The sequence below is a fragment of the Microtus oregoni genome, unplaced genomic scaffold (genome assembly GCF_018167655.1).
Source record: "Microtus oregoni isolate MIOR12 unplaced genomic scaffold, Mior012 000000F_ref0000247, whole genome shotgun sequence".
Lineage (NCBI taxonomy): Eukaryota > Metazoa > Chordata > Mammalia > Rodentia > Cricetidae > Microtus > Microtus oregoni.
Genome location: NW_024543059.1, coordinates 38,912,130 through 38,930,098, shown reverse-complemented (window position 1 = coordinate 38,930,098; position 17,969 = coordinate 38,912,130). Strand labels below are relative to the sequence as shown.

Sequence of the window (17,969 nt, the reverse complement as noted above, 5' to 3'; positions counted from 1 at the left end):
ACATGGCCACCGTTTATTTTTTTTTTAATGTTTTTATTGAGAATTTCATACAATGCATTTTGATCATATTCCTCCCCCACCCCTTAACGCCTTTCGGGTCTATCCACCCCCACCCCTCTTCCTACCCCTCACCTTTGTATCATTTTTTTAAAAAAATCATTAACATGGGTTCTGGTTTCTAGGGTCCATATACTCTGGGTGTGGGGACATCTGCTGGAGTGTGGTCAACCCACCAGAGGCCACATCCTTAAAGAGAACTCGCATCTCCCTCTCCCATAGCTCCTCAGTTGGGAGTCGGGGGGCTCATGAATCCCCGCCCCTCCACATGAGAATGCTGACTGGCTTGGTCTTGAACAGACAACCATAGCTGCTGGGTTTGGCACAGAGGTCCTATCATGGCCAGAAGAGACCGCTTCTCTGCAGTCCTCCCTGGTGCCATCTCTAAAAACACATGTTTACACAGGGCAGTTGGTAGACTGTTTACCTAGTATGCATGAAGCCTTGGATTCAATCCAGCTTCTATAGTTTCAACTATAGAAACTAGGCATGACAGGGCACACCTGTAACCCCAACACGTGGGAGGTGGAGGCTTAAGTATCAGGAGTTCAAGGTCATCCTGGACTATTCATTGACTTTGAGGCCAGCCTGGGCTACCCAAGACTCTGTCACAAAACTAAACAATAGAAAAGCTCACCACCACCCTGAGTCTTTCAGCTTAGTGCTGGAGAATTTTAGATTAACCACTGTTTGCAGTTGATTGTCAGCATCCTGGACCAATGGAGAAACCCAAGCATTTAAGTTTTATGCATCCACAATGTGCTAAATTACCTGGAACCCTCTTGAAATAGATGGACATGGGGTACTTTTACAGAATGGTTAAAGAAACCAGCTTCAGAGGGCGGGATAGATGGCTGAGTGGTTAAGAGCACTTGCTGCTCTTCCAGAGGACCTGAGTTCAGTTCCTAGTACCGGCATAGAGAGGGAAGGGTCAGTCCCCTGTAACTCCAGGTCCAGGGGATCTGTTGCCATCTTCTGGCCTCTGAGGAAACACACACATGGCAGACACACAAACAAAAAATAAATACAAGATAGGGGATCAGGCTGAGTGTAGTTAATCTCAACCCCGCCATATCCTAGCTTAGCTTTTCAGCTTTAGACCTTGAGCATGGTGTTTAACCATGTGCGCCTCGATTTTCCATTTGCAATGTGAGGGTGAGAATAGAAACTTAAATGGAAAAAAAAAAGGTACGAGGGCAACAATATGACTTTATAATACTGCAGGGCAGAGTTAGAGTGCCAGGAACATACTACCTAAGATTCTGCAGACCCTGCCATGTTAGGGGCTGGGGTGCCATCCCCGGGGGCCATCGCTGCACCTTCCCACTTGGACCTCCACAGTTTTCAGCAACTGAACCAGCACTCAGAGTTTGGCCATTTATTTTTATTCCTCAGTGAATCACAGAAGCTTGTTTTACATCTCCTGCGCTGAAACGCAGTAAAGGCGCAGGGTTCGCTCTGCTGCGTGCAGCCAAGCGGCACTGTGCGGCTCAGAGATTAGACAGACTGTCAGTAAGCTTCACCGGCACTCGCCTGCCTGGAGGGCTAGGGCCCCGCTACTCAGTGCTCAGGCGTCTCTCTCGGAGAGCTTTAAAACTGGTCTCCTAACCAGAGGACATAGAAGTCAAAACCACAGATCCCTGTCCTCAACCCACAAACTCCACAAGGGCTATGTTACAGGCCTATCCTTCCATAGTTCCCTGGGTGACTCACATGGACAGTCAGTACAACATCAACAGCTGGAGCAGAGCAGTGAGGTTTCCTAACGGAGCTGCAGGGACACCACAAAGGACTACAGAGAGACGTTTTAGAGACCCCAACATGACTGATTCGGTGACAGGCACTGAGGTTTGAGAAAAATCCGTCCTCGCGTATGGTCACAGCTTGGGCCCATCGCTGTCTTTCCCCAGGTGGAGGATGGCCTTGTTTTCCAGAAGTTCCATTTGTCCACTGCTGGGACTCACCAGGTTGTTCAACATCGCTCTAACCACGGTCACAACAGGCACAGAGTGCCCACTGGCCCAGGACTCTGGCAGAGAGCCGAAGAATTTCCTAACCAGCCATTCGCCTGGACGAGACTCTTGCCTGTCACACAGCAGGACTCTAGGAGACAGAGAAAGGCAGGGGAAGAGATGGCACCTGCGCTCAGACTTTATGGATACTTCACATTGAGTTCTGTTTTCTCAAACCTGTCAGCAGAAGCCCTAACCCCAAAGGCAACTGTATGTGGAGATGGCCTTTATGGAGGCAATTAGAGCTCAGAGGTGTTGAGGGCAGGATAGGCCTGCCGTTCTGGCGAGAAGGACATGCATGAGAAAGGCTATGTGAAGCCACATTGAGAAGCTGGCACCGCCACGAGGAGGAGGGGCACCTCGGCAGACACCAGCCTCCAGGCCTCAAGAAAATCAGTTGGCTCACGTGGTGGCTGCAAAGTTTGATTTGTTAAATAAAGGGGGAGTGGGGTACAAAGACAAAAGGGCATGAAGTGAATAAAACTTAAAATGTTATGGAAAAAAAATGCAGGCAGCATCTTCTTCCAGAAAGTTCCCATGATTCTGAGGCAGCTCCAAGCTACTCTTCCCCCTTCCATCCCCCCACCCCCCCAGCTGAAAGTGGGTCCTTTGGAGAAGCAGCTCATGCCGAGCCAGCCTCGTTCACAGATGGCTTAGCTGTCAGCCTCTCTACTCACCCCGGCCGGAACACTGAGAAGCGATCAAACTTTAATTCTTCGACCTTGGCTTCCACTTCTCCCTGTTAACATTTAAAAACATAAAATAAAAATTAAAAAAAATCAGTGTTTGCCCAAGACCAAAGCACTCAGATAAAGCCTGAGAGGGGGTCACTCAGGCCTGAAGATAAACTGCTTCTGCAGCTCCCAAGACTCACGTTAATCCCAGCAGCCAGCCTGAGTCTAAAGTCTGGACAGAAGGAAGAGGCCATTTAACCCTGTCACACTGAGAGTCGTCCCCTAATGGTCAAAATGCAGCGTCACCCCCCAGACCCTGAGGCTCAGTGACCACTGCAGAGGAGGAGGAACTGAAAGATCATAAGAGCCAGAGGTTAGAGTGGACCTGAACAAAACTGTGTCTTCTGGACCCCACAGGCCTGCCATGCTCACGAACTCAGCAGCTGTGGCTGCCTGCACACTATCAAGCTAGCCAGCATTCTAGCATGGAGGTGGGTGGGGTTGACATACTTGCACCCCTAACTGAGGAGCAATGGACAGCTGATGGCTTCTAGGGCAGAGGAGGTGGGTTTTCATTAAGGGTGTAACCCCTGGTAGGTTGGCCATGCTCCGGGGGCACTCCCTTCATTAATGTCTAAACAGACCCGGAGAGGGTAAGTGAAACATCAGTCCAAACCCCTTCAGTCCCTCCTCACTGGCCCCACGGTCACCTTTTCAGTATACAAGCAGTTGTAATAGATGAGAAAAATACGGCGATCAGGAGGCGAGCCTCCACCCAGTGGATCCTAGATGACCCTCTGTGCCAATCACTTCTAAGCGTTAGCAACCCCCACCCAGATCTCAAGAAAACAATGAAATGACAAACAGAGATGCTTTAAATTATGAAGTCATGAATTTTCGCACCAGGTGAGTAATCAGAGGCCAGGGAAGCTATCATGTGACATGTTTTTCAAGGTCCACTCAGGTAAGAGACCCAGGTGATGAAGGGGGTAGGCCTAGGAACCAATTAAAAAAAGATGGAGCCAAGACTTCAGGGCATTGTGCTTGACAAAAGGAGTTAAGGCAACGGGGATCCCCTGGTGATGTCTAAGACTCCAGTGAGGAACTGACTCTATAAACGACAGGCGTTTCTCCAAGTCCAGGTGACGACTACAGACATGTGGGGCCTAGCCAGACGAAAGCCCTTTCTCCTGGCATATTAGGCAAAAGGCAAGTGTGTGTCTGAAAAAGGATTTCATGCCAAGGAGAACCCGTGTCCAGAGACACACGGCACAGAAACAGGTCCATCCTCCTGCGGCAGCGCCTCTACTTCACTGTGAGGAAATGGAAACTTCTGGTTAAAACCAGCGGCAACCACGTATTGTACTGGCAAGAGGCATAAAATTCTGGCATCTTGGCCAGAGAGAAATGGAGGGAGTGTCCATCTCTGAGGCTGAGAGGCCATGCCATCCAAGACCAGGGCTGCCTCTCCTTTCTCAACCGACTTTACTGAGTAATTCATGGGGAAGATAGCTTTTGAACCATACCTGCTTTCTAAGTACGTTTCTCCCAAAACAGTCCCTGAAGCTTTGGAAAATACACAATACAATGAGGTTTTTTTTTTTTAAAGATTATACTGGCTACTTAGTATTGTTGATTATTCTATGTATATGGAAGGGAGAGCACACACAAACCTTTACTCGTAGGTATAAGAAACTGCTGGACTTATCCGCCCCCTTGGAGGACAGCAGATTGAAATGTTTGCACCCGCCTGCTCTTGCCAGCTCTGCAGACTTCAGCACGTAATCTCGGTCAACACGGACGAATCCTTCCTGGAGGGGAAAGGACCCGAGTTATTTCCTCATGTCGCATGCTCATGTTAAAGATGATTCCCAGGGTTGGGTGGCAGGCTGGGAGGCCTGGGGGAGATGGGATCTAAACAGAACACATCTAAGCCATGCTCGAAAGCCAGACTCAGACCCTGGGGAAAGGCTCCAAGGGTGAGCGTCCAGATGGAAAGAGCAGCTTCGGCAGGAGAACCCCACCACCACACCACAGGGATGGCAATGAAGCCCAGACGGCAAACAAATCTACCAATCTTTTTGTCTTTCTCTGTGTCAGCTCTACCAGGCTGGGCTCTCAGGGTACCACATAGGAACTCCCAGGCACTGTGAGAACGGAAAGTGTGACGTCCAGTTTCCATGGAGCCCTTGCAAAATAATTTGGATATTATATGGCAATGCATGCCTTTCAATTCTTTGAAAAACTGGTAAGCGTGTAATCGAAAAATGTTGGTTAGGGGCTCACCAAGATGGCTCAGTGGGGAAAGGCACTTGCCACTCTGAATATGTGTTTAATTCCCAAACCCATGTATGGTGGAAGAAAGGCACCGAGTCCACAGAATTGTCCTCTGGCCTCCATAAATGTGTTTGGCTTACTCACTACCACACACACATGGACACACACAAACACACACACAGTCACGCACACAATTTCACAATTTTTAAATGTTTGGAGAAGACTGGTCCCTCCTCAAACCACCCAAGGTTTAGCCCAGCGAGGACAGTGCTGAATCTTCATTCTTAATCTACATCACAGGGTCAGAGCACCAAAAATATCTAAATAAATAGGTAAACTCGGTTCAGATAAAACAAACAAACAAACAGGACTACATAATAAGGGGGCCTAACTGAAGGACACATCGTTTCACCCCCAAGTGAACTGAACCCGGATTCTCTGCAAAAGCAGTAAACCACTAAGCCATCTCACCAGCGCCAGAACTCAGCTCTTTACCCAGGAATTATCACTATCTTCTCTGGTGTTTTATACCTTGACACTCAGACCAAACAACTCACTTGCCAGCCCAACCTATATGCCGACTCAAATCCGTGTTTCTGCTTCTTAACATTAGTGTGGAAACAGCCGAGGGAGGCGGGTGGGTGGGCGTGCGTGCATGCAGTCATAGCACTTGGGAAGCAGCGGTGAGAGTCGTGGCAAGTTTGAGGCCGGCTTGGTAGTTGTAATAGGTTCTACTAACCAGGGCTACGTAGCAAGACCATGTCTCCAAAATACAATAAATAAATGAAAAAAAAATAAATGTAAAGTAAACCAAATTGCAACACTTTTGAGAGGGAACGAGAGAGAGAGAGAGAGAGAGAGAGAGAGAGAGAGAGAGGAAGTTGATTTCTCTAAATGGAGATTTTAGATAGGCTGAGAGGAGACAGGGAAAACCCAAACTCCAGAGAAAAATCCTCGGTGGACCTTGCATATTTATTTCTTTCCCTTACTCTAAATAAAAGCAATTTTAATAACTGGTTTATCCTTCCTGATGCATAGTTGACTAGTAACATAAATTTTGCCTTGTGTTAGCACAATGCTTAGACCACTATAGCTGTCTGTGTTCCAATGCTTTTTTTTTTTTTTTTACCCCAGCAGTTTCTTTAAAAACAAGAGAGGCTCAGCCAATCACAGGCCTCCAGACCGACGCTATCTCTCACTTAATCCAGGGCCAGGAGAGGGGTAATTTGATTAAACTGAGACCCTAATTTATTTGGCTTTAGTTCTGGATCAACCTCTCCTTAATAGAGTGCTGTCGCCCCCCATTGTGCGATGGAAATTAAAGTGACATAAATGTCACGGGACTCTCAATCTGATTAGCCAGCGGAGACACATCAATACCACCCCAGCCACCGGCTCTGGCGTCCTTCCTTTCACCAGCCCGGCGAGCAATTGACAACAGCTTCTTGAAGGACCAGCACCCACGCCAACGTGTGGACCCCCATCCTTAGCCCATCATCCCCTTTCAATGGGCCCTGGTGACAAGGTGCCCACACCTTTCTCCAGGGCTGTTCTCTTAACAAAGCTAAATATTGTTTTATTAGCAATCAATGGCTGTTAATCCCAACCGACTTCACAAATCCGCTGAGCCCTCAAACGCATTATAAATACGCACTTTTTCCAAGCGCACTAAATTTTAAACCTCACCTCCTTCACTCTGATGGCGTGGCCTTTTTGCTGCTGAATTAGACTCTAAAGGAAAAGGGTCAACGGCTTCCAAGGACTCAAAAAACATGCAGAAACAAGGGCCCTGGGACTGGCTAGAGACACCAATGTGTGCTAGGTTTAGGGGGGTGGGGCAGTTGGCATAAGAACGAGTCTGTTTCTCTTTAGAAGGCCCTAGCTTTAATCTTACTCCTGTTCCTGCTCTCTACTGCTCAAATTAAAAACAGTAGAAAAACAAACTTTCGAAGCCACTCCGTACCCCAGAAACAGTTTTTCTGAACAACTGTACCTCACTGTCTAACCATACAGCCAGAGAAAAGCCAGGCCTCTAAGAGTACTAAATCCTTCAAGGTAGTCTTCAGATCCCATCGCCAGTGTGCCTTATGCTAAGATGGAGAAGCTTTCTAGAATCAGGGAATAAGTAAGTTCCCACGGTAACTTTCCTTCCCAGATCTACTCAAAAGAACACATATACCTTGACAGAGATGCGCTCAGGGGCTCTGCCGCAAGCTCAGATGATTCCCCTGAGTCTTCTGAGTCTTATTAAAATGCATCTTCTGTCTTTTTACACATGTCTGAAAACTAGCTAACAACACTACAACACTATGGCTCTGGAACAACTCATCTTTGCTGTCATTTTCTTGTTGCTTTGAGATAGCATCTCAGGCTGGCCTCAAACTCACTTATGGGGCCAAAAATGATGTTGAAGCCCTGATCTTCCCCGCTCTACCTCCCAAGTGTGGGGATAACAGGCCAAGGACAACTCATGTCAATAAGAGTGAAGGTTTGAGTGAGGAATGTCCCCGAGGACTTGATCTCCAGTTGGTGGCGCTGTTGGGGCTATTTCAGAGACCATGCTGGATGAAGCATGGCACTGGAAAACAGGCTTTGAGGTATCAAAGCATCACACAACTCCCAGTGGGCTCTCTGCTCCTGCTTGTGGTTCAAACCTGAGCCCTCAGCTTGCCCCTCCAGCCGCCAAGCCTGCCTCCTGCTGCTTCTGCCCTGCCATCCTGGACGCCCATCCTCCAGAACCATAAGCCCAGATAAACCCTTCTATAGTTGCCTCGGCCATGGCGCAGAAGCAGAAAGGTAACTAACATAACAGGATAGCTAGGCAGTGGCAGGACCAGAGGACACTCTGGGACGACCAATGGTCTTCAGGCCCTTCCTGAGGAGGAAGGCCTCTCCCTGTGTCAATAGTCTCAACTGTGATTCTGTTGAGGGTTTCTGCTCCTTCACCTCTTTTCAGTTCAACCCTAAATCAGAGTAGACAACAGGTGCTGGCAGGAAGAGGATAACATCACCTGGAACCCCATGCGTATTCTGGATGGCAGCTCTCGACCCAGGGTACAGAAATGAGAGCCAGAATAAAAACAAAGACACTCAAGCCAAATGGTGACTGAGGATTCCTGAGTCCGTCGCTGCGCTCACTTCAGGTGTTCCTCTGCTGTGAATGTAGTCAAGGAATTCTGCAGGTGGGAGAGAGCTGGGTGCTAGAGAAGGAGGGGCGCTCAACAGGCACTCACCGACAGACTCAAGGCTACACACACAGGACCTGGGATCTGGGTCCTTGGACTGTTACTGACTTCACCATATCACAAGCCTCCTCCTGAACATTAAATAAAACGGTGGAGCTCAGAGCAGGGCTGGGCATCTGATGCTGTAAAGCAGCTGTGAAGGCCTGCCCACCCCTACACAGACCCACCGTTATTGGACAAAAGTGGTCATACGCGGTACAAAATGCAATGAACTTGGCTGTGTTCTAACCACAATTTTTTTATGGATACTAAAATTTGAACTTACTGTGCTTTCATGTGGTGTAAAATCTTCAGCCATTTAAAAATATCTGTAGGCCACGGGCCATACAAAAATTGAAGGCAAGTGTCAGTCAACTCCCAGGCTGGATTATCAGAGCGTATTATTGGAATCGGCAGCCAAGAGTCTACAGATGCTTAATAAACATCGCAACAGCTGTGTTAATCACCTTAACAGCACTAAACATTTGGCAGTACCCACAAACGGGCTGCTAGAGACCACTGCTAACAGGGAGATACGTAAAGGGGTGAAACCACACAAACTTGCTACCCAAATCCTCCTCCTACTTCACACAGGGGGAATGTATTATGCCCAGCATTGTCTTTGACTTTTGCTCTTCAAGGTACATTTGGTTTTCAAGGGTATCTCAGCTTTTGCTTGGCCCGGGCGGCCAGCTAAAGCAAGAGTATTAGAACTACAGTGCTTGCAAAACCAGTAGGTGAAGATGAATACAACCCCATGCCTCCCAAAAGCAAGTGCAACAGGAAAGCAGGATCAGCTATATCAGGCTCTCAAGGAATCTGCAAAACAGACTCCAAGCTTCTGACCTCAGAGATGCTCATGCAGCAGGTCTGGATTAGGGTCAAGTGTGCAGGCTATTGTACCAGCTGCACAGCTGTGGCCTGGGCACGGGAAAGAAGTTTAGCATCTAAGCAGTCACTGCTGAAAGACATTGGTTTCCAAATAGCTGGAGAAAGCTAAGGCTTCTGCCTAGTGCAGCCTGAAATCCAAGGGTTGAGCTGTAATCGTTAAAAGATAGCTTAGGTGTAATAGATTAAGTAAAAATGCTGCAGATACCCGAATGGCTGCAGTGGCAGAAACACTGCAGATCCCTGAGTGGCAGCAGTGGGCAGCGGGTCCTGAGAGCAGCCAGTCCCAGGCAGGAACAGTGCAGTTCCCTGAGTGGCTGCAGTGGGCCACAGGTCCCAGGCAGAGAATCACGTGGTAGGTGAGAGACCTCGATGGGGCAGCCAGTCCCATGAGGATAGACAGACAGACAGATGGATATGCCACGAGTCCATGCCACAGGTCTCTGGAGGTGGCTGGTCCTGGGCAGGGAGCCATGTGCAGTGGGCGAGAGACAGATGGATAGGCACGCCATGCAGAGTGAGGTTGGACATTTATTTAGTGGGTTATGAAAAGGAAGGGGATAGGAGGGAAGGGGAAAAGGGGAAAGAACAGAGAGAAACAGAGAGAGAGAGAGAGAGAGAGAAAGAGAAAGAGAGCAAGCAGGGGCAGGGTGATGGGGAGAAGTAGGGAAAATGGAGTGAGGCAGAAGCTGCCTCTTTGCAGGGGGTGGGGAGACAGAAAAGAGAAGAGACTCATGCTGGAAACTGAAGATCAGCTTCAGGGGAGGGAGTGGGCATGGCTTGTCTCTTAAAGGGACAGGATAGATCATTACATTAGGTCCTAGCCCCTGACCCTCAGCATGTCATCTTTCTTGGAGAAGTTATCATTACAGATGGAATTCATGATGTGACTGTCCTTGAGCAAACTGGCCCCTCACGCAATGTCAATGACTCATGTCCTCATAAAACAAGACCATAGAGACACAGACACATGCACTAGGGAAAATGTCATGGGCAAAGGCAACCAGAGAAGGCAGGGAGAGAAACCTTCCATAAAAGAAGCGACCCACTAATACCTTGACCTCAGACTTCTAATCCGCACAGCTGGGAGGCCACGCATGTTGGGGTTCACCCAATGCCACTGGGCCGTCTTTATTCCACAAAGAGTCACAGGGTGACTAGCCAGCAACTCAGAAGACCTGAGCACTGAGACAAGAGCCTGAGTTTCTCCAAGTTTTTCCATTGAAAGCTCAGACTGCTGAGGTAAAATCACAGTGTATTCCTGTAACAAACAGCTACTAAAAGACACAAGGCCTGCCACCAGCATTGCAGTGTCCATCGGGTTAGCCACATGGCTAGTCCTCCTCCAAAGAGGCCTACTAACCCAGAATCCCGGTGGGGATGAGCTCAGAAAGTCACAAGCCCCTCTGAACCATGATTCCTAGCCACCTGTATGTTGTCACCTCTCAAGTTAAGGTACTGCAACCACCAGTGTATCACGCTGAATCCAAGTGGTCTTTCTTTAAAGGTCTCTGTCCTTTGCTTTGGAGACAGGGTCTCACAAAATCCAAGCTGATGCCACACATACAGCATAGCCTTTCACAGCAAGTGCTGGGATTACAGGTGCATACCACAGCAGGTTTTGAAAGACTTAAGAGCTGAGCTCCACACCTAGAACCTACAGACAAAAGCCTGAGGGGGTATGCAGTGTCTCGCTACGGCAATCCCGGAAGCTCGAAGGCCAGCTAACCTGAAGCATGGTAGGAGAGAGATCTTGTTCTCAACAAGCTGGGAGAGACACCCCAAAGTTGTCCTTTGACCTCCATATAAGTACCCTAACATGTAAGCATGCGTGTATGCACACACACACCTACACGCACACATTATGCTCAGATCCGCAGATCCCCCAAAAACCAACTAAGAGACTGAGTCCCATATGTAAACGCAAAGAGCCTTTATTCTTACTCAAGTTCAAACTTGGACTCTCCCTGTGTCCAAGTATTGGCATGACTGGAGAGCCCTAGCACAGTTGGGGGTTTATAACAGCAGAAGTTGGGATGAGGGACTTCTAAGGTTCAGACTGACATTTGTCTAGGGGTGCCCTGGTGAAAAGGGGATTGGGTGTGTGCTGGGCAACATCAAGTGATTCTATCTACAATATTTGGAACGTTTGGAATTTCCTTCGGATGATCTGTTCCAAAGTGGTGCGTGGGTGGTCTCAGTTTGTGGTCTTTCTTGAAACCAGGCATTGCCTTAGGGTAAACTGAGACTCAGTTTCCTGTTGGTCTCTATAAAGCCTGTCTTGGCAGGTGTGTACCAAGGTGTCCTGGGTCCTACAACACACACACACACACACACACACACACACCTTTCTAGAGGCAGTATCAACTTACTTCCTGCCCATTTTCTTGGCCCACTGACTACTAGCTTATTCACCTGGCTGTTCTTTGCCCTTTTGAGTTATCAATTACCTTTATCTTTTCAGGCCGTTGGGAAAGACAAACAAAAGGTACTGAGTGACTTAAGAGGTGAACCTACTCCTCGGGTTAGAACTACAGCATTTCCCCCAACACTATTTTTGCCTTATCTATGCTGAATGCAGCAGTTCCTTTTGCTGAGTCACGGTTCAAGCCAGGCTTGAGCCTGCGGCCGAAAGCTGCAGTGCTTTTGGAGGACGTGCTTCTTAGGACTGCACCAGCTGAGCAGGTACAGGACCCCTTCTAGAGGAAGAAACGCAATTCTTGGGAAAGCAGAGCTTCTCTGTAATCCATTCCCCAGCCCTGGCTCCCAGGGTGGAAGCGCAAAACTACACAGGACAGGAATGTCCATCTCAACTGAAACCATTTCTAGAATTACCTTCTGCAGCACCAAAAAGCCTAGAGAGACACAACCAAGCCACGACTCTGCTCCTAGAAACCGCTGTTCAGAGCCCCATCAATTCACTGGTTTATAAAAACTGCCTTTAAGTGGTGAGGTGGCTCAGAGCAGGTACTGCCTGGTCAGAGCACCTAAATGCAATTCCCAGCACATACACCAGGGGGCTCACAACAGCCTCTCTCTCCAGTTGCAGGGAGAACTATACCTAGTGTAAACCACTGTAAAAGTTAATATGGTCAACTCGACCTGACCTGGAAGCAGATCTCCGTGAATGTCTGTAGAGTGTGTCTAGATCTGGTTAGCTGAGGTGGGCAGACGACCCTAAATGTGGGTGGCACCATCCATGGGCTGGGGTCTTAAGCTGAACAGAACGAAGGAAGTGAAGTGGGCCCTGGCATCATGTTTGCTTCCTGACTGAGGACAAAAGAAGACCAGCTGCCTCTGGTTCCTGCCACCCTGCCTTCCCTTCCCGCGATGGACTGAGCCCTCACCCGGTGAGCCAAAATGAACCTGTCCTGCCTCAAGCAGCTCCTGCCAGGCACTCTGTCCTACTCCTGAAAAGGTGGCTAAAATGACCCTTATGGCAGAATCAATATCCAACTTATTTAGTAGAGATGTGGACTCCAGCCAGCGAATCCTGCCAGAGGAATAAACCATACTAAGATGTAAACTGAATAAGACATATAAATGCTTGTCCAGGATCTGTATTATAAAGCACGACTTTTACCTCTGCAGTACACGTAGCTCCTGGAGGGGGCTGACTCAATTTAGCACACCATTAAAGAGAACATAAAATGTGCACTGAAGCAGTTTTGCGTCAGTGGGGGCTGAGTCATCTCTGGCTGAATCACCTCCGAGGGCTAAGTCATCACGGGGGCTGACGGAATCGTGCCTCTGGGTTCTGACGATCTAGTTCCTAAGTTTAAAGGCTGACTTGAGAGCAGGTGGAACAAATGAGTGAGAGAAAAGGCTGAAAACATTGATTATGGAAAGACACATAAAGTTTACCGCCCACGGCATGAGCCAACTTCTGCCCAGAGACTGTGGGCTGCTTCCCTTAGTCAGGGGACGTTGTGATGACTGTACCATCTCCATAGGCACGGTCACGTAAATTTCTGGGATGGAGCCAGCATTCAGGCCCTAACTCAAGGTTATTCTGAAGATGACCTTATCTGCAATGTCCCGTGCATAATACAGATGGGGCAGCAGATGGAATCTTACGCACATTCTACATTTAAGCACTGCAGTACGACCCCAAAAAAAAGAGTACGCGAGAAAGGAGCCCTTGGGGCTGCAAAGATGGCTCAGCAGTTAGGATTCCAAAGTGTGTCTACAGAGGACCCGAAGTCAGTTCCCAGTACCAAGTCAGGTAGCTCACAAGCACCTGTAACTCTGACGCCCTCTTCTGGACTCTGCAGGCATCTGTATCCTCTTGTGGTCATCACTCCCCTTACCCCTTACCCCCCTCACAAAAACACTTAAGAGAAATAAAGCTTTGAAAGAAAGGAAGAGGCTCTTGACAATACTGGCCAGTGAGAAGAGACACGGTTAATTCTTGCTCACCACTCCTGCTTTTCCCCTGGTGGTGCCCAGGCAACAGAAGCCAACATCATGACCTTGAAAGGCAGCGGCATAGTCTTCCAGCTTCTCAAAATCCACCACTTCTTGATTCTAGACAAGGAAGGGCACAGCGGCATGTAATTTCACACACGTAAAGAGACTACACACTCTTCAAGATGTAAAGAATAAGTAACAAACAATTATAGAAGTATCTAAACTCTTAACATAAAGTTTGCCAAATTCCTCTTTCCCACCAAAAAAAACCGACCTGGAGCTGGGTGTAGAACTCAGTGGCCAAGTGTTTGCAGGGTACACGTGGGGCCCTGGGTTGTATACCCAGCAATGAAAAAAAAAAATCTAATCAGTAGTACACATGTGTGCTCACAGAACATGCAACTGCAGCAGGGTAAGTCAGATTTCAAACAGCAAGGTCATGTGTATCTTACCTTTGGGAAAACAAAAAGCCAATCTCTACTTCACCAGGAAGGAAACCATTCGGGTAGGATGTGGACAGAGTCGCAAGTAGAATCTCAAGGATCTAGGTTCAAATCTTGGGCCTAGTACTCACAGACATCCAACTGTGGTCAAGTTTTTTATTTTTTTAATTAAATCTCTTAAAATGTATTTTATGTGTATCGGTACTTGCCTGCATCCATGTCTCTGCACCACATGGGTATAGAGTCAAGAGGTCCTGAAGGGGGCCCCTTGGGTGCACAACCCCATAGATGGTTGCAGACCGCTATGTATGTGGTGAAAATCTAACCCAGGTCCTCTGGAAGAGTGTCCAGTGTTCTTAACTTCAGAGCCATCTCTCCAAACCTGAGGCAGACTGTTGACCAGATGGGTGCCTCCGTTTGTCCAGCTGTAATGTCTGGGGTGATAACCATTCCTCCAGTTCAATTCAAGAACTACCTTCATTAGAATCAGCCAGAAAGAATTCAAGACAAAGGCACCTTCCTGGGACTTGTTCCGATCCCTGCGATTCAGCCTCCGCAGTTTGTATAGCTCCTCCTCAGTATCTCTGTCTTTCTCTGTGTCTTTCCCTCCATCTCTCTCAAGGCCAGGCTGGCCTCAAACTTCCTATGTAGCTGAGGCTGCCCTTCAACTTCTGATCCTCTTGCCTCCACCTTCGAAATGCTAAAAGGACAAGTTTGCTCCATCATAACCAAGCTACGCAGGGCTAGAGACTGAACCAGGGGTCTTGTGTGTGCTAAAGCAAGCTGTCTACCACCTGAGCTGCATCCCTAATCCCATCTTGTTTTCCTCCGTGGTCTTTCCAATCTACGCTGAAACTGGTATATGCTAGGCCTGTAACCCCAGCACTGGCAGAAGCAGAGGCGGAGGAACTGAGTTCAAGGCCAGCCTACACTAGCTAGAGAAACACTATCTCAAACCTAATCATACTGTATCCTGACATCAAGCTAGCAGCAATCCAGGAGCTCAAATGAAATATTGGGGGTTGTCACTACCTTCAGTTCCTTCAGATGGATTTTCCTGGCACAGTATATACTACACGAGAGAAAAAACAAAAACAACAACAACAACAACAACAACAAAACAAGCAAAACAAAAACTAAAATAAAGTCTGGTAAAGAGACTTGCCACCAAGACTCTACTCTCAGAGAAAACTGCAATCTTAGGCTCCACTGTCAGAATCTCCCCAGGGCTCAGGAAACTAGACTATGGAGCCCACCCAGAACCCACCTGAGGCCAGAGAGGTCTATTTAAACCAGCAAGTTCTGATGCATGAGACATTTGTAAGATGAACAACCAGGAAATCACAGGAATCAAGAACACGAATTTGCAAATGTGCCCACCAGCCCACAGGCTGGGACCCACAGGACTGAACTGTGGTCCCAGGAGGACTGTGGTCCCAGCAGGATGTGATCCTGGCAGGATGTGGTCCCGGCAGAACGCTTCACTGTTTAATCTGCTGCAGTTGATAGGTATCTCTGTTTACTGGAGAACAAAATAGAGGCGGAAGCTCTGACTTCGGATGCTTAGGCACGATGACCAGATGGAAGTCTGGCACTACCATGTGCTTTAACCCGGACAGTGTCACTTATAAGGAAGGCAGTATTGCATTTACAGACACAGGCCTGGGAAGTGAAGTGGGGACAGGTGGGGAAAGCTCCACCTGTCCTTGTCACACGTCCCCACTCTGTGGAGTGCACAGGTAGGCAACATGAGCAAGCACTGTGCTCTAGGAACTAACTACACACAGGCTTTCTCTGACCACCGTTCCGCATTCTGGCCTAGGTTCCAGACACCTGAGAGCTGCAAGATGATCTAGGATAAAAGGCAAGCCTACAAGCCAGAGTTTGCTAGAAGGGCTCTTTTAGATCAATCGAACCCAATTTTGATCATTTTTTCCGTCTTCACCACCACCTGGCAAGGATCAGCCTTTGGGTACTGACACCTTCCCCTCAGCAAAATGACTGCGGCTACATTTTTTTAGCCCCAGCTCAAATACCCACCACATTTTTATAAGCTTCCTCCTCGAATGTGAGCTTCCTCCGGCCAATGAGCGTGACTTTGGAAAACAGGTTCTGTCCCAGGATTTCTTTTAAAAGTACTTTGCCGGTTTCCCCACTGGCGCCCAAAATAAAGACGGATTTATTCTGCATCTTGAAGTCTTCCCGAAGCTTGGGCAGGGCCTCCTTGTCCGCCATGCTGGGGAAACAACACCCACAGGGACTGTGTTAGAGTGCTAAGCGACAATCTACACTGGGGAACAAGGGTTGTTGATCTGTTGGGCAGAAGAGATTCTATCTACACAGTCCCAGCCCAGGGGAAGTGCTGAGTCACGGCTGGGCTCCGGACGAAGGCCACCTCAAATGTGCCCAGCTGGATGCGCCCAGGTGTCTTTCTACCCCACCGGGCCTCTTACACCACGGTAACCCGGCCCGACTGGACAGGGCTGCAGGGCCGGGCTCCATCCCCTACCCGGGGTTACCTGGGGCCAGCCCCGGACCCCTCGTCCCCACGCTGCAGCAGGAGCATCGAGGCCACCAGCGCGGCTGCCACCGCGCCCAGCGCCCAGGAGCCAGGCATCGCTCTACAGGCGCCCCCGCAGTCTCCCACTCCCGGCGAGGATCCCCCCCAAGAGGGCCAGCCAGAGCCTACCCGCCGCGACGTCTTCCGGGTGACAGCGCTCGCGGCCCCGCCCCACTGAGCGCCGGAGCTAAGCGCGGGACCCGCCCCAGCACTGGAGCTGCACCCTGGCATATGGGCTGCACCCAGCCCCGAGCTGCTCCCTGGGGCTGAGCTGCAGCAGGACGCAGCGGGGCGCTTCATTTACCCCATGCCAGATCTTTTCCTCCATAACCCTCCCTGCATGCTCTCCCTAACCACCTGAGGCCACAGCCTACAGGTTTCAGCTAAAAGGCATCCCGTGGTTCCCCAAAGTGTAATTTCAATCTTGTATTGGAAGGCATCCTCTCAGACCATGTTGAAAAACGCTCCCGTCCTCACACTGGGGATTGAAGTGTGTAGCTCAGTTAGTAGAGTGCTTGCCTAGCACGCATGGAGCCCTGGGTTCCATGCCCAGCACTGGGTCGATAGGATGTGGTGGCACAAGCATGTAAAACTAAGGGTCACATCTTCCTCAATCTAGAGGTCAAATGAAATGTGCCCAGTCCCAATCTGCTTATTAGATGTGAGACCTGGCCTAGGTTTAGCCAATCAACTGCTTCCACACAGGTTTTTCCACTTCGGGGGAACAATTATAAAGATGCAACAAAAGCCAGGGATGGAACCAGCTAGGCAAGGGTAAGGACTGTGTAGGACGACCGACAGCATCCTGTGAGCCCCTGCCTTAACTGTGGGCGGAGCTTGTTCTGAGGACTTCCGGTTATTCTGTAGTAAATTCCGTTCTCCGTCCACTCCAGTCAGAAGGACTCCGCTGTTGACAGCTTAAAGCCGCAGCAACAGGGAGCGCATCCTCACTGAGCTGTCTCCGTGCCAGGCTGCCAGAGGCTCTGCCATTGCCTTCCTGGAGACTGTCATACAAAACGACACCCTCAGATCTTTTCAGGTCACATGGTCTTGGGGATTCGTGTATTCCAGTCCCTTGCGGAGATAATTATTAACTGTACCAAGACCATTCTCTCCTTTCTTTTTCAAAACTGTGATGTAAAGTCCATAAGCTAAGGTTCAGGTCATGATTCGAGACCTTCTTATACCATGGCGAGGTACAAAGCCCAACACAAGATCTAGAACTCCAGGGCGTGCCTTCATTCTTCTGCTTTGGTGACCCCCTCCTCTCCACTGGAAGCCCAGAGCTTTCCAATCTGATCAGTTTTGCTTGTTGGAGAATCTCAGGGCCCCTACTTTTGTGTCTTGGGGTTTGGGGGTTTGACTTGGTTTTATTTAGTTTACAAGTTTCATGTCCAACGCTCTTTATAGGGCTGTGTAAAAAA

At 49.0% G+C, this 17,969-nt stretch overlaps 1 protein-coding gene across 2 annotated transcripts; it reads right to left on the bottom strand.

Annotated features, from left to right (window-relative positions):
• Positions 1 to 1,426: 1,426 nt before the first annotated feature.
• Htatip2 (HIV-1 Tat interactive protein 2) lies at positions 1,427 to 16,825 on the bottom strand. Of its 2 annotated transcripts, none has more exons than XM_041650785.1 (6): positions 16,675 to 16,825; positions 16,026 to 16,221; positions 13,552 to 13,659; positions 4,417 to 4,554; positions 2,747 to 2,808; positions 1,427 to 2,160 (listed from the first exon to the last, which is right to left on the bottom strand). In XM_041650785.1, exons 2-6 carry the CDS (start codon positions 16,218 to 16,220, stop codon positions 1,935 to 1,937), a joined length of 729 nt encoding a protein of 242 aa, XP_041506719.1. In that variant the 5' UTR covers position 16,221; positions 16,675 to 16,825; the 3' UTR covers positions 1,427 to 1,934. The 2 variants fall into 2 exon arrangements, with proteins under 2 accessions (XP_041506719.1, XP_041506712.1); XM_041650778.1 differs by lacking the exon at positions 16,675 to 16,825 and adding an exon at positions 16,505 to 16,668.
• Between the last annotated feature and the right edge of the window lie 1,144 nt (positions 16,826 to 17,969).